This window comes from Colobus angolensis, unplaced genomic scaffold, assembly GCF_000951035.1.
Source record: "Colobus angolensis palliatus isolate OR3802 unplaced genomic scaffold, Cang.pa_1.0 Scaffold137, whole genome shotgun sequence".
NCBI classification, from domain to species: Eukaryota; Metazoa; Chordata; class Mammalia; order Primates; family Cercopithecidae; genus Colobus; species Colobus angolensis.
Window position 1 is genome coordinate 676398 of NW_012114455.1, and position 25119 is coordinate 701516.

The 25119-nt window shown below is 37.4% G+C and overlaps 1 protein-coding gene across 1 annotated transcript in view; it reads left to right on the forward strand.

Moving 5' to 3' along the window:
- CCDC15 (coiled-coil domain containing 15) overlaps nucleotides 1-24543 on the forward strand; it is a 97636-nt gene extending 73093 nt beyond the window's left edge. Inside the window, exons 14-16 of the mRNA XM_011934587.1 lie at nucleotides 21669-21845; nucleotides 22163-22311; nucleotides 23793-24543. Of these exons, the coding sequence (XP_011789977.1) occupies nucleotides 21669-21845; nucleotides 22163-22311; nucleotides 23793-23914 (448 nt within the window). The 3' untranslated portion in view covers nucleotides 23915-24543. The remainder of the gene's footprint in view (nucleotides 1-21668; nucleotides 21846-22162; nucleotides 22312-23792) is intronic.
- Nucleotides 24544-25119: the final 576 nt, after the last annotated feature.

Here is a 25119-nt window from a genome sequence, read left to right on the forward strand (position 1 = left end):
GTGGCACTATTCACAATAGCAAAGACTTGGGTTGTCCATCAGTGACAGACTGGATTAAGTATATGTGGCACATATACACCAAGAAATACTATGCAGTCATAAAAATGGATGCGTTCGTGTCCTTTGTAAGGACATGGATGCAGCTGGAAACCATCATTCTCAGCAAACTGTCGCAAGAACAGAAAACCAAACCCCACATGTTCTCACTCATAGGTGGGAAGCGAACAATGAGATCACTTGGACACAGCAAGGGGATCATCACACACCGGGTCCTATTGTGGGGAGGGGCGGGGGGAGGGATAGCATTAGGAGATATACCTAATGTAAATGATGAGTTAAGGGGTGCAGCACACCAACATGGCACGTGTATACATATGTAACAAACCTGCACATTGTGCACATGTACCCTAGAACTTAAAGTATAATAAAAAAATTCAAAAAAAAAAGGCTACAAATCAATGTTTTCACCTTCTATCTTAAGCTTGGGAAAAACTGCCAATTACATCAGAAAAAAAGAAGCCGTAGGAGTAAGTGCAGAAATCGGTGAAATATAAAACAAATGGATAACAGAGGAAATCAAAGACAAAAGTTGGTTCTTTTAAAAATTTTGTTTTGCCAAGGATATATCATTTTTACTAACCAGTAAAAAAGAAAAAACACAATGTACCAATATTAGGAATAGAAAAGGAACTATTACTACAGAGCCTACAGACATTAAATCACAGTAAGAGAACATTATAAACACCTTTACATTTTAAAAATTTGACAATTTTAATAAAATAAACTCCTGTGGGGATAAAACAACTAAAATGGACACAAGAAGAAATTGAATATTTGAATAATCCCATATCACTGAAAGGAATAAAATCAGTTATTAAAAATCCTGAAAGAAAAATCCAGGTTCAGATTTAGGCTCATATATGTTCACTGGGGAATTCTTTTTAAATATATAAGGAAAAAAATAACAAAGTTTTTCATAAATTCTTCCAGAGAATGGAAAGCAGCTCTTAGAGCTATCAAACATAAAATGTAGACTGACCTGTAATAGCAGGAAGCCTATTGATTTTAAGAGTCCTTTTTGTGGTTACTGCTAAAACAACAACAACAAAAATCAAAACAAAACAAAGGATTCAATTGGATACCTAGTCAGTTTCTTACATTATACAACTGTTCTACATGGGGGTAGGTTAAATTAAAAAATAAAACTATAGCAAAACTATGCCCCAAAAGTATTTAATTCATTATTACTATATTGTAATATTCAGAGCACAGGGCATACAGGTATTTTACAAAGAGGCAGGACCCATTTGACTTGGGGAAGGACAACAGCCCTGGCATTACTTACGCCCCACCCTCTACCCATTCACTGGGAGGAGGGTGCAATTAGAAAATCAAAACGAGTGACTATTCTTAATATTTTTGGGCATCAAATTAATTGAATAAGACTTCAGACTATAATCCAAAATAGGGAAGGATTTAGATTTTCTTTTAGAATAATAAAGACAATTCAGTGCATGATGGAGGTAGTCTAATGGGAAAAAATATAATATGTAAAACATCTGAGAACCCTTGGTAATTTGGTCAGTCAGTTCCCAAATTGCCACAAGACATCAAAGAGCAAAGTTAGCTAAACTCGGGAAAATAACACCTGTTGGATGTACGAATGTGGGTCTGTATGTGAGACTGTTTAAATGGTCTGTGTGTTTTTCCTTCAACTTTTCTTCTGTATAGTCTGAATATAATAATAAGTTTTAAGTAAATAAAAAAAAAGTGTGTGGACTCTGTTTGGGATGCTTGGAGAAAAAAATCTTCATCAAGTTGTGTAGTGTGACTTTTAAGTAGAATTCTCTTTAAATATTTCAAAGAACTGTTCTATTTTTAATGTTCTTTAGAGCTGTAGTATAACATTTCAGCATCTAAGCATGTTGATGTTCAGCTCAGGAAGTTCACTCTCTCACCTAGGCCAGATTTGTCTTAGGATAGCCTAATCTTTTAGCTGTAATTGTGATCTGATCTGCATCAAAAGATCTTTTCAGTTCTGTATTGCTCATATGTAAGCATTTTACAGGCTAACAGGTAAAAGACAAAATGGAAATTTGGTTCAGTTCATTTAACTGAAGCCAACACACCCCAGCTGTGGGTGTTTGATGTCTAACCTAAATCTTCTCATGACATGCCTACCACATGGCATAGTCAGTGGGAGACTTTTCTTTAGCAATACTTCTGACCTTCTTTGAAAGCTTTTCTGCTAAAGGCTTTTGTTTTATTGCCATTTCCTACTGGATAATCTTTTTCCTCTTGGGTTTATACTCTTGACCTCAGAAAAAATATGAAGGACTGATTGCTTTACAGATGGTATCAGAAGACTTAATCTTGTATTGCTAGTTGGGAAATAATTAAAAATTAATTTTGCCTTTTACTTATTGAAGAAACTAAATCATTTATGCCTTCTTTGCATGGAAGTTATATAATTTAACTTGAAGACAAAACCACCTTAGCAGTATTCTAAAATAATCATACATCTGTTTTATAAACAGGAATTGATAACTGCTTTACCTCACTTAGTGGTTATAAGAATAAAATGATATGATTTCATTCATTGATTTAGCAGCTATTTATTGAGCATCTGTTAATTGGTAGAGATGGTGCTAGACATAGGGTATGCAAGAAATGAAAAGACATAATCCCTATCTTCAAGAATCTAGCTAGATAAGCTTGACTAACCAATGGGGAAGTAGATAAATACTGTCATGCCCCACATAAAGATGTTTTGGCTAGTGGTGGACTGCACATACACTGTTGGTCCCATAAGATTATAGTGGAGCTGAAAAATTCCTGTCACCTAGTCATGTAGCCATTGTAATGCATTCCTCATGTGTTTATGGTGATGCTTGTGTAAACCTACTGTGCTTCCAGTTGTGTAGAAGTATAGCACATACAGTTATGTACAATGCATAATAGTTGACGATAATAAACACCTATATTACTAGTTTATATATTTACTATCATATTCTAAAAGAAAAGTTAACTGTAAAACAGCCTCAGCCAGGTCCTTCAGGAAGTATTCCAGAAGAAGGCATTATCATAGGAGAATACAACTCCATGAGTGTTATTGCCTCTGAAAACCATCCAGTGGGATAGGATGTGGTAGCAGAAGACAATAATATTGATGATCCTGACCCTCTGTAGGCCTAGGCTAACATGTATTTATGTCTTAGTTTTTAACAAAATAGTTCAAAAAGTTTTTAAAAATTTAATAGAAAAAGCACATAGTACAAGGATACAAAGAAAGAAAATATTTTTGTACAGCTATACAACACGCTTGTGTTTTAAGCTAAAAGTTGTAAGAGTCAAGTAAAAAAATTCAGTTTATAAAGTTACAAAGTTACAGTAAGCCGAGGTTAATTTATTATTGAAGAAAGAAAATTAATTTTTGTAACTTTAGTCTAAGTGTACAGTGTTTATAAAGTCTACAGTACTGTATCATCATGTCCTAGACCTTCACATTCACTCACTACTTGCTAAGTGACTCACCCAGAGCATCTTCCAGTCCTGCACGCTCCATTCATGGTAAGTGCCTTATTTAAGTATACTGTTTTTAATCTTTTATACTGTATTTTTGCTGTACTTTTTCTATGTTTAGATACACAAATGCTTACCATTGTGTTACAGTTGCCTACAGGATCCAGTCCAGTAATGTGTTGTACAGGTTTGTGGCTAAGCAGCAATAAGGCTATACCATAAAAACAAGAGTTTTTAAGTTGTTGAAATTGTAAGAAAATATGTGTTAAATCCAGTTTCCCTTTGATGTCACCTTATTTTCATTCTCTTCGAAATGTAAATATTGACATATTTTTTAGTCTAGGTTTGTGGAAGGACACTCTATGATGTTTTCATGACAAAGATGCATTTTTTTTAAAGAATGTATCTCCATAATTGGGTGACACATGACTGGAAATAGATCATTATAATACCATATATTTAGCATTACAAGACAATACAGCACATGGTTAAGAACATAGGGAGATATGTTTCCAGGTCCCAGCTCTGCTACCTACCGGCTGTGTGACTTTGAGAGTTACTTCTGTAATCCTCAGTTTCCTCTATATACAATGAGGATAATAATGATATATACCTCATAAAGTTCCTGCAAGGATTAAATGCGGTAACATGTAAATGTGCTTAGTACAGAATCACAAATATAGTGTGTGCTCAATAAATGTTAGCTGCTGCTTATCATTAGAAGGAAAAAAGTACAAGAATATGTAGTAGCACAGAGACTGTTTTAAAGCCAAAGCTGGGGATATGGGGTGGCAGAAGGAAAGGGAGGACTTCCTGAGCTGAGTTTTGAAGGATTTGTGGGAATAGTATAAGACAAAATGGGAATTTGAGAGGGGAAAGGCTGGACAGGAATTCCAGAAAAAAAGGGATAGCATTGCAAAAGCAGTGCTTCATGAAAGAATGTGACACCTCTGAATCTGATGTGATTGGAGCTAAAGGGATGGCAATAGGTGAGCCTGAAGAAATAAGGATAGACATGACTGTAAAGACCTTAGTATGTCATGAGAAGAAAATTTGACTTTATCTTAAAAATAGGGAGCTCAGTGGCATCATGGGGATAAGATGAAATGACTGTTAGGAGGTTATTGAAATAATGTATGTAGAGAAGAGAGGTGAAATTAATTTTTTAAAAGATCTTTATGTAGTAAGTCCTTCCTGTGTGTCAAGCACTTCACATAGATTATCTCCTCTTAATGGATACAGTAATCCTGCAAGGTAGCAGTAGTTAGCATTCACTGAGTGCTTACAATGTGGTAGGCGTAGTGTTGAGTGCTTTAGAGGCACTAGGTTATTTACTTGCTTCAATAACCTTTTAAGGTAGATTTTATTACTCATTTCATTTTACAGATGAGAAAATGAGCCCTAGAGAGGTTAGGTAATTTGCCTAGGATTAAGGGTACATTTAGCAAGTGGCAGAACTGGGATTCAACCCCAGATTTATTTGACTTTATCACCTAACGTCTTTGAAGTTTATAACATGGCCTGCCACATAAGACAAGGCCAGGGAGGCAAAGAGGAGGAGGTAGTTTTAAGAGTGGTTAAGAGACTTGATAGGATTTTGTCAGAGGAGAATTCAAGGATAACTACCAGATTTATGGCACAGGCCACTGGGTACATGTTGTACTATAAAACAGATTTGCCAGGTAGGTGGTAGAGGTGACGAGGATAAGTTTAGTTTGGAGCATATTGGGCTTGAAGTGCTAAAAGGAAATCCAAGTAGAGAGTACCGGTAGGAAATGTTAAATTATTCTTATTAGTGATTTCTCTCTTTTTTGATACATTATATTTGTACATATTAGTACATATTATGTGAAATTTTGTTATATACATAGGATACGTAATGATCAAATCAGGGTATTTGTCATTTCTATGTGGGGGGTACATTTCAAGTCCTCTCTTCTAGCTATTTTGAAAGATACAATATATTGTTGCTAACTATAGTCACCCTACTCTGCTATGAAACATTAGAATTTGTTCCATTTGAAGTCATAAGGAAGAATACTGTCAGAATCATGGAATTGGGAGACAAGAGAAAGGTTGAACAGAAAAAACAAGAACAGCAGGAAAAAAAGTTAGACTTCTAAGTTAGACCTTAATCCTGTTATATCAAAGAGGCAGATTTCTTCCACCTGCTTGGGAAGTTATTTTTCCAACAGGGCACCTCTTTCACTCCTGAAGTAAATAAGCTTGTTTCTTAATCTTAGAAGCAGAAATCCTTGTGTTGGCAGATTTCTGTGATTGCTTTGGAAATAGTCCTTGCTTTTGGTTCTAGGTCTCTATTTCAACTTTGTGAAGGATTAGTGCTGTGACATTATATGAAAGACGACTAACAAGAGTTTTTAAGTTGTTGAAATTGTAAGAAAATATATTTTAAATCCAATTTCCCTTTGATATCACCTTATTTTCATTCTCTTCGAAATGTAAATATTGACATATTTTTTAGTTGTGCAAACACCCAATATAGCACTTTATAAACCTGTTTGCAGTCTTTTATATTCTTAACCTCTCTTTTACTGGAAGCTTGATGCTGGTTTCAGAATACCTTTTGGCGTGGCCAGAGAATCACTATAATTGTATTCACACCATTGCTCTAGGAGAAACAGATAAATTGACATTGATTTCTGATCTAGTCTAGTTTCTATTGTGTATTAACTAAAACATATATTTACAACAGAGGCTTTGAAGACATTGGAGAATAGAAACTTGTTTATGGAATAATTGTTTTTTAAATCAATTTTTAAATTTAGCGCTATCATTTTTTATTTTATGATCCCTTCTTAAACTACTATATGGCAGTTGTTCTTAACCTGTGAATCTGACCAAAGCTGTGAATTTTTTTTCCTAAGAGAATACCTGTGAGACATCAAGTGGAGATGTCAAATTGGCAGGTAGATAAATAGGCTTGACTCTCAGGGGAATGATCTGTGGTGGTGCTATAGCTTTGTGAGTTATAGATGGTAGTGTATAGTAACTGAAGCAGAGGGCATACATAAAATCACCTGGGGGGAAGGTATTGAGTAAGAAAAGGAGAAGGCCTGAAATTGAGCTTTGAGGAACACCTAGTGTAGAGCAGATGGGCTTGCGAAGAACAGAGAAGGATGGTCTAAAGAAGTATATGAGGAAATTCAGGGAAAGTATTGTGTCACAGAGGCTAAGGAACAGAACAGTTTCCGGAAGGAGGGAGTGGTTAGCAATAGTAAATGTGTCTGAGAGGGCAAGTAAAATTCAGACTGAAAAATGTTCCATCAGTGTTTCTCAACCTTTTCTTCGTTATTGTCCCCCTATTGAACCTTTTTAGACATTTTTTTCTAATTGCCCCCCAATATAATTTTAATACACAGATATAACTTTGTTTATGTACTGTGAGTTTTTGGAGAGCCACAAATTAATATCTAAGGGTTTTTTTCAGCCTCCTTGGGGACAGTATTGCACCTAATAAAAATGCATGTACTGGATGGATTAAGTGACCTAGTGACTGGTGATTAAAGTCACCAGTTGTTTTGGTGGAGTGATGGATCTTAAGGCCATATTGGAGCAGATGGACCTTAAGGCCATATTGGAGCAGATGAAGAAGTGAGGAAATAGAGACAGAAAATCTACTCACTCCTGAGATGTTTGTGAAGAGAGGAATATCTGTGAGGAGAGGAATAGCTACAAGGAGAGGGATGGGGCTGACTCCATCGTTTCTAGTAACCATTCTGTTACCAAGACCTATGGTGTTGACACTTGAAAAACAATGGTGACGTGTTCCCTTAGCCCTTAGTTTACTGGTATAGAGAATAATTCATATAGAGAATTTACCAGTAACTAAACTTTTCTGTCATCATTGACTTGGCTCTGCTTAAATTCCATCATTGAAAACTTCAAGTTGATTCATTATTTACAGGAAAATCTTTTATCATTTACTTTTTTTCACAAGGTTGGAGTTACCAAACTTAACAGATACGAATGTCTTCAAAATGCTTACTTTTCTTTACTGGCTCTCATTGGAATAAGATCTCTATATATGCAGATCCCTAGCCAAGAGTGCCTGTGATCTTAGGCTCATCTTTTAACTTTTGTACTCTTAATAGTTTTCTTTCATTCTCTAACTTATTTCACACATGATCTTTTAAGAGAGCAAGATGACATATATTTTAAAGTCAAGTGTGATAGTTTATATGCCTGTTTTGGCCTTTTTCTATATTGCCTTCCTCACATTCCTAGTACACTGCTTTATATGCCTTTAAATCTTTATCTTCACTAGTATAAAAGCATCTCCCTCTTCCCAAGCTGCAATAATATTTTTCACTTCTCCCCTATTACAACTTTATGTTGCTTTTCAGTTTGAATCATACCATAAAAATTATGTTTATGTCCTGTACTATTTGAGGAATAGTCAATTAGGTTTACAGTTGTTGCTCAGGAAAGACTGGTAAATATGGTAGAGTAGTTGTAAGAAAATCTTTGTTTAAAGTGGCTTTGTCACTTTGCTGGAGATGGCCAGTGATTAGCTGTCAGAATCTAGACAGACTTGGTTTCACAGATACCACCTATTGTGTGTTTTTCCAATGCCTGATCTTTCAGCCTTTGTAGAATGTCTTCCTGGTTTTTAACTTATACCTGTGTTAATCTAACAAATTAGAAGGCTGTACTTCCCCTGGAGTCAATAGCCTGCCACAAATGGAGAGAAGCCCAGAATTTTCACCAGCACATGCTTTATTTAAGAGGTATGAGTATGAACTGGCCTCATACTACTGTTCAGAAAAAACAGCTCATTTGTTTCAAAGTAATTTTTAGCAATTGGCCTCATCAGGCCAATTCTAGTCTAGAACTCAGTTATGAGTTCCAGTCTTGAGTCAGTCATGTTTCTTAACAAAAGTTCTTTACATACTTTTTCGATGGTTTTCTCAATGAGCTGCTTATTTCCTCTCTACATGTTAGTAGGGATTTTTAAGTAGGTATACTTGATGTACAATAAACTGTACATATTTAAAGGATTTGATACGTTTCTATGAATTTCTGTTTTTCGGTTTGTTCTTTTATGGATTGTGCTTTTGATGACTTATTTAACAAGTCTTTGCCTAACCCAAGGTCACAAAGATTTTCTTCTAGAAAGATTATAATTTTAAGTGTTACATTTACTCTGTGATCCAGTTTGAATTACTTGTCATGTATGGTGTGAGGCTTATTTTTTTGTGTGTGGATACCCATTTGTTGAAAAGGCTATATTTTCTTCATTGCATTTCCCTTGTGTGTTTGTCACAAATCAGTTGTCCAACAAACAATAGAAGAGAAGATTGATAAGTTGGACTTCATCAAAATTAAAAACTATCAGGAAAGTGAAAAGACAGCTACAGAATGGGAGAAAATATTTGTAAATCATATATCCAATAAGGGACTTATATCCAAAATACATAAATAACTCTTACAACTCAATAATAAAAAGACAATCCAATTTAAAAGTTGACAAGGATTTAAATTAACATTTCTCCCAGGAAAGTATACAAGTGGCTAACAAACACATGAAAAAATGTTCAAATCATAGTTATTGGGAAATGCAAATCAAAACCATGAAATACCAGCTCATACTCACTAGATGGGCTATAATTTAAAAAAAGAAAGATAACAGCAAGTTTTGGTGAATATGTGGAGAAATTAGAATCCCCAAATGTTCCCAGTGAGGAATGTAAAATGGTACAGCCACTTTGGAAACTTGCACCCCAAATGTCCGATAGCTGATGAATGGAAAAATAACGTGTGGCATATCTGTACGAAGGAATGTGGGCAATAACCATGAAAGAAGTATGGCTATAATGTGGATAGACTTTGAAACTCTTCTGCCAAATGAAAAGCCAATCCAAAAAGACCACACATTGTATGATCCCATTTATATAAAATGTCTAAACTAGGAAAATCTATAGAGATAGAAAAATTAGTGGTTGCTAGGGCTAGAGGTGAGAGGGTGAGAGGGACTGCTAATAAGTATAAGGTTTCTTTATAGCATAATAAAAATGTTCTCAAATCACATTATGGTGGTGGGGAATTTTTTGATATGAAAATTACATCTCAATAACATTAAAAATGAGTCATCCATATATATGTGTATTTATACATACATACATACATTCATCTCTATATATGCATTTATTCCCAACTTTCTCTTCTTCCATTATTTGTCTGTCTTTATGTTAATACTATGAGGTTCTGATTAGTCCAGTTCTATAATAAAGCTTGAAATCAGATAGTCTTAGCTCTCCAATTTTTGTTTTCAGAGTTGTCTTGACTATTCTATGCCATTTGCATTTTTGTGTGAATTTAAAAATTAGTGTTCCCATTTCTAAAAATAGCATTTTTAGATTTTGATTGGGATTATGCTCAATCTAGAAATAATTTGGAAAAAATTAGAATTGAAATCTTAGCAATATTGAGTCTGCTGACCCATTAACATTTATATAGTCCGTCTTTAATTTTTCTAAACAGTATGTTATAATTTTCAGTGCATGGGTCACTCATGTCTTTTGTCAAATCTATCCCCAAGTATTTTATATTTTCAGTGCTATTATAAATAGTGCTGTTTTTTAAATTCCCATTTCTGATTGTTGCTAATGTATGGAAATGCACAGTTGATTTTTGGATATGGATCCTGTTCCCTGCAACCTTACTATAGACTCACTTATTCATTCCACTGGGTTTTTTTACTTGGTGATCATGTTGTCTTCAAATAAACACAGTTGTACTTTTTTCTTTAAATCTGGATGTCTTTTATTTCTTTTTCTTGCCAGATTGCACTAAGAATCTCCGTACAATGTTGAATAGAAGTGATGAGAATGGATAATTCCTGATCTTAGAAACCATTTAGTTCTTTGCCATTAAGTATGATGTTAGCTTTAAGTTTTTCATACATGCCCTTTATCAGACTGAGAAAGTGTTCTCTTCCTAGTTTCTTGAGAATTTTTATCAAGAATGGATGGTGGATTCTGTCAAATTCTTTTTCTGTCATATATATATACATATATGTGTGTGTGTGTGTGTGTGTGTGTATATATATATATATATATGAAAGAAATGAATGTTAAGCCAACCCTGGGTTCCTGGGTACATCCACTTGGTAATAATGTATTGTCCTTTTAATGCATGTGTAATGAGATTTGCTAAAATTTTGTTTGGAATTTTTATGTCTGTGTTCTGAGAGGTACTGTCTAACAATTTTCTTTATCTAAAAAGATATTTGTCTAATATATTTGTCAAGTTTTCGTTTCAGGGTAATGCTGGCCTCATAGGATGAGTTGAGATGTGTTGTTTCCTCTTCAATTTTATTGATGAATTTATATGTTTGGTAGAATTTGGCAATGAATCCATCTGGTTCTAGACTTTGCATCGTGGAAAGATCCTTAACTACATTTTCAGTGTCACTAACATAGGGCCATTTAGGTTATCAATTTTTTTCTTGAGTTACCTTTAATAATTTATGTCTTTCAAAGAATTTGTCATTTCATCTAAGTTGTCAAATTAATTGACATTTATTAATGTCATATTTATTAATATTAAGAACTTTATTAATGTCATGAAGTTCTTAATATTCTATTTTTGATATATATAGAATCTCTAGTGATAACACCTCTTAATTTTGGTATTGATAATTTATATCCTTTATTCATTATCAGACTGACTTTAGTCAGTTTTATTCATCTCAAAGGACTAGTTTTTAATTTCATTACTTTTTCTATTTTTGTGTTTCTTATATTACTGATTTTTGTTTTAATATTTGATACAGTTTCAGTATTCCTTTTCTGAAATGCTTAAGACCAGAAGTGTTACAGATTTCAGATTTTTTTTGTTTTGTTTTGGAATGTTTGCATTATAGTCTACTGGTTCAGCATCCCTGATCTGAAGTCCAAAATGCTCCAATGAGCATTTCCTTTGAGCAAATGCTAGTGCAGATTTTAGAGCATTTCAGATTTCAAAGTTTTTGATTACAGTTACTCAACCTGCTTTTGTTTTTTGTTTTTCTTCCTTCTGCTTACTTTGGGCTTGATTTCCTTTTTTTTTTTTAAATTTCTTGAGGTAGAAGCTGAGGTCATTGATTTGAGACCTTTTTCCTAACATAAGCATTTAGTGCTATGCGTTTCCTGCCACATACTCTTCAGCAGCATCCAATAAACTCATTTTTATTCAGTTCAGAATACTATCTAATATCCCTTTTTTTTGTTTTGATCATGGGTTATTTTGAATTGTATTTAGTTTCCAAGAATTTGGGGATTTTCTAAGGATCTGTTTGTTACTGATTTCTAATTTGATTCCATTGTGGTCAGAGAGTGGTATGCCATGTATGACTTGAATTCTTTTGAATTTATTGACACTTGTTTCATGGCACAGAATATGATCTATCTTGGTTAATGTTCCAAGTTCAAGAACCTTACAACAGAAGAATGTGTGTTCTGCTATTCCATAAATGTGGACTGTTACATAAATATCCATTAAGTCAACTTGGTTAACGGTATTGGTCAGCTCTACTATAGCCTTGCCATTTTTCTGCCCACTTGTTTTATCAGTAATGAGAGAGGGGTATTGAAATCTGTGCCTGTAACTGGGATTTGTATGTATCTCCTTGCAGTTCCGTATATTCTGAAGCTCTCCTATTAGGTACATAGATGTTTAGGGTTTTATGTCACCATAATTAATTGACACCTTTATCATTATGAAGTGATCTTCCTTATCCCTGTTAATTTTCTTTGCTCTGTAATCTGTATTGTCTGATATATCTAAATATCTATATCTCCAGTCCATCCTCCTTTTAACTAGTCTGCCATGGTATATATTTTCTATCCTTTTATTTTTTAAACCTATTTGAACCTTTATATTTAAGATGTATTTCTTTTTTACAACGTATAGTTAGGTCTTGATTTCTATCCATGTTGTTGCAAATGGCAAAATCTCATTCCTTTTTTACGGCTGAATAGTACTTCATTGTCTATATACCACATTTTCTTTATCTGTTCATCTATTGATGAGCACTTGGACTGCTTCTAAATCTTGGCTATTATGAATTGTGCTGCATTAAACATGGGCGTGCAGATATCTTTTTGATATACTGATTTCCTTCTTTTGGCAGGTATATACCTAGCACTGGGATTGCTAGGTCATATGGTATCTCCTTTGTAATTTTTTCAGGAACCTCCAAAGTTTTCTCCATAGTGGTTGTACTAATTTACATTCCCAAAAGGGTTCCCTTTTCTCCACATCATTGCCAGCATTTATCAGTTCTAGGAGTTTTTTGGATGAGTCTTTAGGGTTTTCTAGGTATATGATCATATCATCAGCAAACAGTGACAGTTTGACTTCTTCTTTTCAAGTTTAGATGTTACTTCTTTCTCTTGCCTGATTGCTCTGGCTAGGACCCATTTCATTTTCTAATTCTATGAGTTTGACTACTGTGTTAGTCAGGGTTCTCTAGAGGGACAGAACTAATGGAATAGATAGATATATATAAGGGGGAGCTTATTAAGTATTAACTCACATGATCACAAGGTCCCACAATAGGCCATCTGTAAGCTGAGGAGCAAGAAGAACCACTCTGAGTCCCAAAACAAAAGAACCTGGAGTTCGATGTTTGAGGGCAGAAAGCATTCAGCACATGAGAAAGATATAGTTTGGGAGGCTAGACTGGTCTTTCTTTTTACATTTTTCTGTCTGCTTACATTCTAACCTTGCTGGCAGCTGATTAGATTGTGCCAACCCGGAGTAAGAGTGGCTCTGCCTTTCCCAGCCCACTGACTCCAATGTTAATCTTCTTTGGCAACACCCTCACAGACAGACCCAGGATCAATACTTTGTATCCTTCAGTCCAATCAAGCTGATACTCAGTATTAACCATCACAAGTCTACCCCTTGTCAACTTGAGCCCATACACATCTCCTGAGATCATACATAATCTTCAAATAAAGACAAAAATAAGGTCATAATTATGCCTAGCTTCAACTATTCATACAACCGGAAACACACAAATCCCCAACCAAGATGCTATTACATAAAGTTAACAATACTTAAATGCTGACGTGAAATCAATAAATCTATGTCACATGATAAAGGAGAGAAGAAATAAAATGAAGCTATTTTCTTAGTACAGGTGTATACATGCACAAACATGTTTTTAACAAAAGAAGGAGGAAATACTCATAACAGTTACAGTCCTTGTTTCTGCACTGGTCATGTGATTGTAGCTGGTATGATGACCACCTTCTTCTACTACCCATTTTGTATTCTCTTTGCCTTCAGCAAGCTCCTCAGAGGGTCTTGGTTTTTTTCCTGGTGGAGTGACCCAAACCTTCACTCCTGAAGGGTCTGGGTCATTTGTAGTCCTGCCTGGATTGGGCTGTTGTAGTTTCCCATTGACCTTAATCACAGGGCATGGTAATACTAAGAGATGCCCTAATGGACCTCCTGTATTCCATGCATACTCCTCCTTACCTCTGTTGTGGAGTAATAGACTGATTTCGTCTTGAAAGTCCAGGTCAGTCACCCCAGCCAACACTGTATCTCCCTTTTTAACCTATTGACTTAAAGGTAGGAGGAGCTCAAAGTGTCCAGGTAGCAATCTTAACTTCCAGTTTATTGTGTGTCCTGGTGGCAGCATTCCTCTGGAACTAAGACATCTAGGCCAACAGAATGTAATATCGTGGAAACAGGAAGCAAATATTTTGCTAGTGGATCACTAGGGGTGATAGTGAGTGGTGCCACTTCCACCCCTTGATTCCTTGACTTGTGAATTCTGGTTATGGGAGGAACAGTACCATATATTGGACGCTGACTCAGAACATACACAGCCTTCTGGAGAACTTTGCCCCAGCCCTGCAAAGTATTGTCACCTAGTTGGTGTTGTAATTGTGACTTCAAAAGGACATTCCACCATTCTATCAATCCAGCTGCTTCAGGATGATGGGGAACTGATAAAACCAGTGAGTTTCATGAGCAGAAGCCCACTGCTGCACTTCTTCAGCTGTGAAGTCAGAGGTAATGCTGTGTAGAATACCATGATGGTGGATAGGGCATTCTGTGAGTACACAGATGGTAGTCTTGCCAGAAGCATTGCATGCAGGATAGGCAAACCCATATCGGGAGTCAGTGTCCATTCTAGTGAGGACAAACCTCTGCCCTTTACATGATGGAAGAGGTCCAGTATAATCAACCTGCCACCAGGTAGCTGGCTGATCACCCTGAGGAATGCTGCCATTTGAGGGCTCAGTGTTTGTCTCTTCTGCTGGCAAATTGGTCACTCAGCAGTGGCTGTAGCCAGGTGAGCCTCAGTGAATGGCAGTCCATGTTGCTGAGCCCATGTGTAACCTCCATCCCTGCCACCATGGCTACTTTGTTCATGGGCCCATTGGGTGATGATGGGTGGCTGGGGAAAGAGGGTGGGCGGTGTCCACAGAATGGGTCATCCTATCCACTTCATTATTAAAATCCTTCTCTGCTGAAAGTTCACCTGTTGGTGAGCACTCACATGGGATACAAATACCTTCACAGTTTTTTACCCCTCAGAGAGGTCCTTCACATAACTCTTCCCCAGATCTCTTTGTCACCAGTTTTTCAATCATGCTTCTTTCAAGTCCCTCACCATCCAGTCAAACCATTAGCTACAGCCCATGAGTCAGTATATAATCGCACATCTGGCCATTTCTCTTTCCATGCAAAGTGCACAACCAGATGCACTGCTCGAAGTTCTGCCCACTGGGAAGATTTCCCTTCACTGCTGTCCTTCAGGAATGTCCTGGAAAGGGGCTGAGGTTCTGCAGCTGTCCACTTTCGGATGGTGCCTGCTTGTTGTGCGGAACTATCTGTGAACCAGGCCCTAGTCTTCTTTTCCTCTGCCAGTTGATCTAGGGAACTCCCCATGAGGCCATTGGTGCAGGCTGGGGGAGAGAAGGCAGGGTGGCAGGAATGGAGACCATGGGCATTTGAGCCACTTCCTCATGTAACTTGTGCCTTCAGGACCTGCCCAAACCTAATCATGTATATACCACTTCCATTTGATGATGGAATGCTGCTTTGTACGACCCACTTCATGGCTATATGGTTCAGAAAGCACCCACTTCATGATAGGTAGTTCAGGTCACATGGTAACTTGATGACCCTTCAGTTTTCACCAAAGCCCAGTAACAGGCTAAGAGCTGTCTCTCAAAAGGAGAGTAGTTATCTGCAGAAGATGGCAGGGCCTTGCTCCAAAATCCTAGAGGCCTCTGCTGTGTTTCACCTATGAGGGCCTGCCAAAGGCTCCAAACAGCATCCTTATCTGCCACTGACACCTCAAGCACTATTGGATCTGCTGAGTCATATGACCCAAGTGGCAGAGCAGCTTGCACAGCAGCCTGGACCTGTTGTAGAGCCTTCTCCTGTTCTCTACCCCACTCAAAACTGGCAGCCTTTCAGGTCACTCGAAAGTAAGTATTAACTCACATGATCACAAGGTCCCACAATAGGCCATCTGCAGGCTGAGGAGCAAGGAGAGCCAGTCTGGGGTAACACACCTAAATGAGGAATGTGTCGACACCAAAATCCAAATAGACCCACTAGGCATTGTGTCTCTTTCGTGGTTGTAGGAGGGGCCAAATCCTTTACCTTAGAAGGAATATCTTGACAGGCCCCACACCACTGGACCCCTAGACATTTTACTGAGGTAGAAATTCCCTGAATTTTAGTCAGATTTATTTCCCATCCTCTGGCATGCAAATGTCTCACCAATAAATTCAGTGTGTTTGCTACTTCTCGCTCACTGGATCTAATCAGCATAATGTTATCAATGTAGTGGATCAGTGTGATATCTTGCAGAAGTGGGAAGTGATCAAGGTCTCTCCGAATAAGATTATGACACAAAGCCGGAGAGTTGATATACCCCTGAGGTGGGACAGTAAAGGTATCAGCTGAAGGCAAATTGCTTCTGATGGACCTTATGCACAGTAATGGAGAAAAAGGCATTTGCCAAGTCAATGACTACATACCAGGTACCAGGAGATGTGTTAATTTGCTCAAGCAATGAAACCACATCTGGTACAGCAGCTGCAATTGGAGTCACCACTTGGCTAAGCTTATGATAATCCACTGTCATTCTCCAGGATCCATTGTCTTCTGCACAGGACAAATGGAAGAGTTGAATGAGGATGTGGCGAGAATCACCAACCCTGCATCTTTTGAGTCCTTGATCGTGGCACTAATCGCCGCAATCCCTCCAGGGATGCGATATTGTTTTTGATATACTATTTTTCTAGGTAGGGGCAGCTCTAATGGCTTCCATTTGGCCTTTCCCATCATAATAGCCCTCACCCTACCAATCAGTGAATGTGAGGGTTCTGCCTGTTGCTGAGTATGTCTATGCCAATTATACATTCTGGCACTGGGGAAACGACCACGGGATGAGTCTCGGGACCCACTAGACCCACTGTAAGTCAGACCTGAGCTAAAACTCCATTAATTACCTCACCTCCATAAGCCCCTTCTTTAACTGGAGAACCACAATGATGTTTTGGGTCCCCTGGATTCAGTGTCAGCTTAGAGCCAATGTCCAAGTAGTCCCCGAAACATCTGATCGTTTCCCTTTCCCCAGTGCACAGTTACCGTGGTAAAAGGCCAGAGGTCTCCTTGGGAAGGATGGGAGAAATATTCACTGCATAAATTGTCAGTAATGTAGTGGGGTCCTTCCTCAAGGGGACCAGCCTCCCCTACATTCAAGGGATTCTGGGTCTGTAAACTGGTTCAAGCCTGGGAATGGATTGACGGGCCGTGATTCTCTGTTTTTATACTTCAAATTAATCTTTTGTCAATTTGACTTAGAAGTTTTCTGCTTATATAAGTTAAGTAGGAAAGCAGTAGGCTTCCTGTCAGTTTCGCTTCTAGGAGCACCATGAGTAATCAGCCAATGACAGAGCTCTACACAAGTCAGACTATTCTAATTGCTGCTTTGCTCTGCTGTTCGTTATGGTAGCTACACCCACCTTGCCTATGATGATCGAGTGCTGCCACTTGACCCCTGCCAGTTTGGGATCCAATTATTCCCATTGTATTTACATTTCGTAGTTGAGTGACTGTGATTCCCACTGTTAGATCTGACATACAGAGAAGAGCAATTACAGGACTCTTCAAGGATGTAGGTGCTGTCCTCACAAATCTGTTTCGCAAGGCATTGGTCAAGGTTATATCTTCTGGACCTTCCCAGTTGGGATGAGTAGGTCTAAAGTGACTAATCCACTCCATCATCTCAATCTCCCTAAGCCTTTGGATCCTTTCCTCTACATTAAACCAAGGGAGATCAGGCATTTCCACCTTACTCACAGTGGGCCATCTTTTACTCCATATTTCAGCCAACCAAGCAAATAAGCTATTAGAACATTTTTTTAACTCTCTGAGCTGCAACATTAAATGCAGAGTCCCTACTTAGTGGGCGGGCCCAAATCAATAAATTCACCTGATGCAACTCTATGTTTCTTCCACCATTATCCCATACCCTTAATATCCATTCCCATGCCTGCTCTCCAGATTTCTGTTTATATAAATTAGAAAACTCAAGCAGTTATTTTTGAGTGTAGCACACTTCTTCATGGGTCACACTCTCAACCTGACCTCTAAGGGCCCACCAGGACTTTAATCCAGTTATAGGTCTAGAAACAAACAGGATGTTGGGGGTGGCTCCTGAGGAGAATCAACATTATCTTGCCTGGCAACTGCCTCAGGGGAGGCCATCACTGTTGCCTCAGGCATCACAGGGTTGATCTCCTCAGACAAAGGTGGAAATGCTGATGGCAGCGTGGGTTGGAGAGGGGATGTTGCCACTATCCTTGGGCATGGGGAAGCTGTTTCTTCTGGCAAAAAAGGTTCATCAGAGTTTACAGACTCAGTGTCCCTGGCTTCGTCAGGGTCCTCCCACACATCCCCATTCCAAGTTGCAGGGTCCCATTCTTTTCCAATCAGTTCCTTCACTTTGACAGTAGACATCTGGCAAGGCTGTGCATGCACCTTTCATTGCAGGTCAGCTACTTGCATGATAAGAGCTTATGTCTGATTTGCCACAATTTCAGGTCTTTCTCTACAGGAGGTAAGACTCTTACTCAGGGCAATCTTAGAAGATTTGAGGCTTCTGAAGTCAGGAGTTAGAATCCCTGAGTTCATCATTTTCTTTCATCACTTTGTCCAGTGAACATAGGAGCAGCCAACCAACTTCATTATGTTACTTGATTCTCCACATATGGTCAAAAGTATTATGTAGAGAGTCACTAAACTCCTTGCCTCTCATGAGCGATGAATTGCAAATGTCAAATGCATTTATTTGACATAACTCTCTACACAGTTCATGCTAAGGACTATCAGTGTTCTTCATACTATTAGAAGTAGAGTCCTTAGCATTTCTGGGTTTCATCATATGAAGCAGCCAACTGCAGAAACCCCCAAACCATCAAAAGAACTCTATCTTTAATACTCTGTTCCTCTGGAACCACTCCTGGTACCAAAATCTATATTAGGGTTCTTTAGAGGGACAGAACTAATGGAGTGTGTGTGTAAAATGAGTTTATTAAGTATTAACTCACATGATCACAAGGTCCCACAATAGGCCGTCTGCAGGCTGAGGAGCAAGGAGAACCAGTCCCAGTCCCGAAACTAAAGAACTCAGAGTCCAATGTTTGAGAGCAGGAAGCATCCAGCATGGGAGAAAGATGTAGGCTGGGAAGCTAGGCCAGTCTCTCTTTTCACATTTTTCTGCTTGCTTGTATTCTAGCCTTGCTGGCAGCTGATTAGATTGTGCCCACTGAGATTAAGGGTAGGTCTGCCTTTCCTAGCCCACTGATTCAAATGTTAATCTCCTTTGGCAATGCCTTCACAGACACACCCAGGATCAATACTTTGTATCCTTCAATCCAATCAAGCTGACACTCAATATTCACCATCACAACTAATTTAGACCTTTATGTAAGTAGAATTATACATTATTTGTCTTTTTGTAACTGGCTTATTTCACTTAGTATTATGTCCTTAAGGCTCATCCATGTTGTTTAATGTGACATGGTTTTATTTTCAAGGCTCAATAGTATTCCATTTTATGTATATAATATATTTTGTTTATTCATCCATCAGTGGACATTTGGACTGCTTCTGCCTTTTAACCTATTAAGAATTAGCACTGTTAGGAACATGTGTGTACAGATATCTCTTTGAGACTCTTGCTTTCTTTTGAATATGTACCCAGAAGTAAGATCATGTGGTAGCTGTATTTATAGTTTTTGACGGAATGTCTACACTATTTTCCATAGGGTTATAACATTTTATAGCCCCAACAACAGTGTACAAGGGTTTCAATTTCTCATATCCTCACCAACACCTGTTATTTTTTATTTTTTTGATAGTAAGTATCCTATTTGGTGTGAGGTGATCATTTCATTGTGATTTTAGTTTGCCTTTTTCTGATGGTTAGTGATGTTGAGCATCTTTTCTTATGCATGTTAGCCAATTTGTATATCATCTTTGGAGAAATGTTTATTCAAGTCCTTTGTCCATTTTTAATATGATTAGTTTGATATTATTTTGTGCTCTTTTTGTCATTTCATTTTTGTGTGTGTGTTTCATTTTGGATGGTTTCTATTGTTATGTTTTCAGATTTACTTCTGCAGCATCTATGCTGGCACTATTCCCATCCACTCTTTTTTCAATCTTGAATCGTAGTCTTAAAATTGTAGTTTTCATCTTTAGAAGTTTGATTTCAGTCTTTTTTATGTCCTAACATTGGGAACATATAAAATATAGTTGTAGTAACTACTTTAGTGTTCTTCTCTGCTAATTCTAACAGCTGTGTCAGTTCTAGGTTGTTTTGATTGATTGATTATTCTCCTGATTGTGAGTTGTGTTTTTCTGCCTCTTCGTGTGCTTGGTAATCTTTGGTTGGATGCCCAACGTTGTGAGTTTTACCATGTTAGTTGCTGGATGTCTTTACATTCTTGAACCTGGTTTTGGTTATACAGTCAAGTTCATTTGAGGACTTGCTTTTATAACTTTTTAGGTGAGTCTGGTGCAGTACTCAGTCTAGGATTAGCTTTTATTCTCTACTGCTCAGATAAGATCATTCTGAATACTCTACCTGATGTTCTGTGAAATACAAGTTTTTCAAGTTTGATAGGTGGAAATAAGGACTAATTATTCCTGGAGCTATGTGGACTCTAGTCACTGTTCTCTTTTATTTTGGATGGTTCTCTTCTAGCCTCAGGTTATTTCATTGCATACATGCACCAATCAGTGCTTTACTGTGTACCAGGAGACTCTCTGTTCGTCTCTGGGGTGCTGTTTCTGGGCAACTTTCTTCCCTCTGGTACTTTGTCCTGTGAACTCTAATTGCCTTTGTCTCCCTGCACTCTTAACTCCATCTCTTAAATTCATAGAGCCCATCAGGCTTCACTTCAATTTCCCTGCCCTGTGCCACTGCCTGGAACCTTCCAAGGCAGTAATCTCTGGCAGTTACAGGGTTTACTTCGCTTGTTTCCCATCTGTCAAGGAGCAGTGTCGTTTGATACCTGGTGTCCAATGTCTTGAAAACCATCATTTCTTGTATTTGTTTGATTTGTGTACTTTTTAAAACTTTTAAAATTTTTTTGGTGGTTTAAGGTTGGAGGGCAAATGCGGTCCCTATTACTCTGTTTTGGTCAGAAGCAGAAGCCCTGTTTACTTGTAGTTTTAATCTGAAAAGACTGTTGTGCTACATTCTTACAGAAAAACCTTTTTTTTTTTTTTTTTTTTTGAGATGGGGGTCTTGCTCTGTCGCCCAGGCTGGAGTGCAGTGGTGCAATTTCAGCTCCCTGCAACCTCTGCCTCCTGGGTTCAAGTGATCCTCAAGCCTCAGCCTCCTGAGTAGCTGGGATTACAGGCATGAGCCACCGCGTCCAGCCCGGAAAAACTCTTCTAATAGTAGCTATTGCTCATTTCTCTTTGAGAGGAGATAAAGCAGTCAGCAGAAATTTTTGAAGATATTCTTGGGATATTAAACTGATTTCCCGACTCCTTAGTTTCTGGGAATTTCTTGAGTTATTTGGATAAAGAAGCTAATTTTAAATAATAATTTTAGGAAATTCCTAACCATGTTATGATTTTATTCTCAGAATTAAGAAAAAGAGAGAGCAAGAACGTTATGCTGAAGAGCAGAGGATCTTAAGAATGAACTTTCATGAAGATCCGTATTCAGGAGAGAAGATGAGTGAGATATTAGCCCAGTTACAACTTGAAGAAATAAAAGGAGCCAGAGAAAAACAACAACAGAGAGAAAAAGAATACCTGAGGTAATTTGAAAAGGTCTTCATGATATTCTGGCTCTAGAGGAGACTTGGTAGAAAGTCATTGTTCTCATTTTCCTTAGAAGAGAATTGTCGGTGTCTTTTCATACTTTTCCTTGTTTAGGAGTTCATAACTTAACCAAATTTTTTGATTGCCTAATACTTCTCGGGTGTAGCCCTGCATTTTTCCCAGTACAGAGAGGAAATGTCAAGGCCCAGAGATATGGAATAGATTTAACAGTTAAAGCTGGCTGTAAAGTCAGGATTCACGCTCACTTTCTTTCTAGTAGTTCACTTTGCCTGATCATACTTTATTTTTACAGATATGTAGAAGCTTTACGAGCCCAAATCCAAGAGAAAATGCAGCTGTATAATATTACTTTACCTCCACTATGCTGTTGTGGTCCTGATTTTTGGGATGCTCATCCTGATACCTGTGCCAACAACTGTATTTTCTATAAAAACCACAGGGGTAAGTTTCTTGAACAGTCAGGACCTAATGGCAACAAGAAAAGTCAATAAGAGTAGTGGCAGTAGTAATTTACCATTTATTGAGTGCTTACTATGTGTCAGAGAGTGTTGTAAACCCTTTGTAAAATAACTATGTGAGGCAATGAAAAAATTATAATGAGTTATATTTCTCTTTGAGATCTGTTATCTTCTTGTCTCCATTTATGCTGGGGAAATATTTTCAGCTCATTCTACTGTAGGAGGACTTGGGTTCCAGGTCCTTTAACTGAAGACTATTAGAATTTGCCTTTTATGTAAGTTAGGACTCTATCTAGTTGAATTCCCTATTACCCAAATACTTTAATGGTATGTAACATGGATGTATTACCATGTATATCCACATTAGATTGCTAACTCTGCCAGGAGGCACTGAGGAAAATAAGAAACAGTATAAACTCCATCAGGAGTGTGACAACTTAGTCCTTCATGTTGTCATTAATATTTGTTTCATATCCATCCTTAAATACATTGATTTATATAGTGTAAAGATTATGTAGCCCTCATATACACTAGGAATACTGCCAGTATATGTATTCCTAGTGCTTCATCTGTATGATAGGAGTTTCTTATCAGCTTTATTTTAAAAAACACAAATTTAATTATGCCATTTCCCTATTCTAAAACCTCTAGGACTCTCCATTGCAGTATAAGATGCATGGCATATTTGGTGTATTTTCTCTCTGGCACTGGGCCCTACTCCAGCCTTATCAAAGTTGCTATTCCCAGTATGTGCCATATTGTTTACTTGTTTTGCACCTCACACACTCAGTTCTCTGTGTTCTTTCCTTTACTCTTGTTATTTCTTCAAAACTCATCTTAAGTGTTACCACTTCTGGGAATCTTTTCCACCCTGTCCTAGGTAGTTGTGCATTCGTTCCCAACTTCATTCTATGATGACTTTTTTTTTTTTTTTTTCCCGAGACAGTCTCGCTCTGTCATCCAGGCCAGAGTGCAGTGGCACGATCTCAGCTCACTGCAACCTCTGCCTCCTGGGTGCAAGTGCCTCAGCCTATTGAATATCTGGGATTACAGGTTTGCGCCACCACATCCAGCTAATTTTTGTATTTTTAGTAGATACGGGGTTTTGCCATGTTGGCCAGGCTGATCTCGAACTCCTGACCTCAAGTGATCCGCCTGCCTCAGCCTCCCAAAGTGCTGGAATTACAGGTGTGAGCCACTGTGCCTGGCCTATGATGACATTTTGTATATACTTCTGGTTTGGAAGTATTACATGGCAACTTAATTATTTTTGTGTCCATACTCTTTATTATCTTTTCTGTCCTCACAGAGTGCTTGTCATATAGTAAGTAATAAATATTTATTTGATAGATAGTTACTTGTAAGACTCTTGGTAGAGAAGCAGTACTTACATAATAAGATAGAGGCTGGTAGAGTTGTTTAGAATTTGACTTTATTCATTGCTGTGCAAACCTTTTTTTGCAGCATATACTCGGGCACTACATTCATTCATCAATTCCTGTGATGTCCCTGGGGGTAATTCAACTCTTCGAGTCGCAATTCATAGTTTTGCTTCTGCACACAGGCGGACTTTGAAAAATCTGTAATGAGAATCTGAAATTAACTGGTAGTATTTTGGCTTTTACTTAAAATCAGCCCTGAGAGATTATTTAAGAAAAGCTGTTCAAGTTATAAAATATATAATCTAGAAAGAAATACTGTCTCATATAATAACTGTCTTTATAATTAGATTGTAATCGTTGTTTTAATCTGCCTTGGAACCAAGATTGAAAGCTGGCTTACTCTTCTTTCTTGTGAACCATACAGAGCCTATTATTTTAAAACACGATCAGACAATTAAGGCTTCTCTTACTTTGCTTTGCTCTGATCAGAAGAGCCCATGTGAAATCTTTGAGATTCTCTCATTTATATCTTTCTAAAACTGTGTTTTTTAACTTGACAATACTGAAAATGTCTGGATAAAGCAGAAAAGAAAGTGATGAAATATGTTTCTGAACATCAGTGGCCATCTATATTGCCATTACCTTTTCTAGTTGTACGTAAGAATTCAAGATTAGAAGAATTTAAATTTGTTGCACATTTTTTTCTCAAAATTTTTTCTCTTGTTTTTAAAAGTGTATTGCCTCTTTCCCCATTCAGTGACACTAGACATAGGAATTTTTAATTGTGTAATTTTCTGTTGCAGAAAAGGTAAATAAATCCTTTGTCTTTTGAATATCTTCTATGTGAAATAATTGTGGGTGACATTTGAAAAAGCGAATCTCAAGTCAAAGTGAGTAAATTCCTCATTTCCCTATTTTTAAAAAACCTGGTTAATGACATGGCTACAGGGAAAATGAAATAAAAATTGCCATAGTTGGTATGAATTTGTTATTTCCTTGCAGTTTTTCCTGATACAAAATATGAAAAGGTTTAATATTATGAATTGAAGATACATACTGACAGTTTCTTTTTTCTACTTTTTCTAACGTACAGTGCTGAAGAAGCACTTAGGTTTATGCTCAAAATAAATAAATAAATAAATAAAAGCCTAAACATCTAGCCAAGGCTTTGAAAATAATTAGAATTACATGAACAAGATTAAATAGTTATGTAACCAGATTATCTAGTTCAGCCGAAATCCTCGAAGTAATTATAACTTGATTCAGCCTTTAAGCATTCTATTTTTTAACAGCTCTATTGAGGTATCATTCACATATTATGTATAATTGACACATTTAATGCGTATAATTCAGTGGTTTTTAGTATATTCACTGGTTGTGCAACCATAACCACTATAAAATTTTCACTC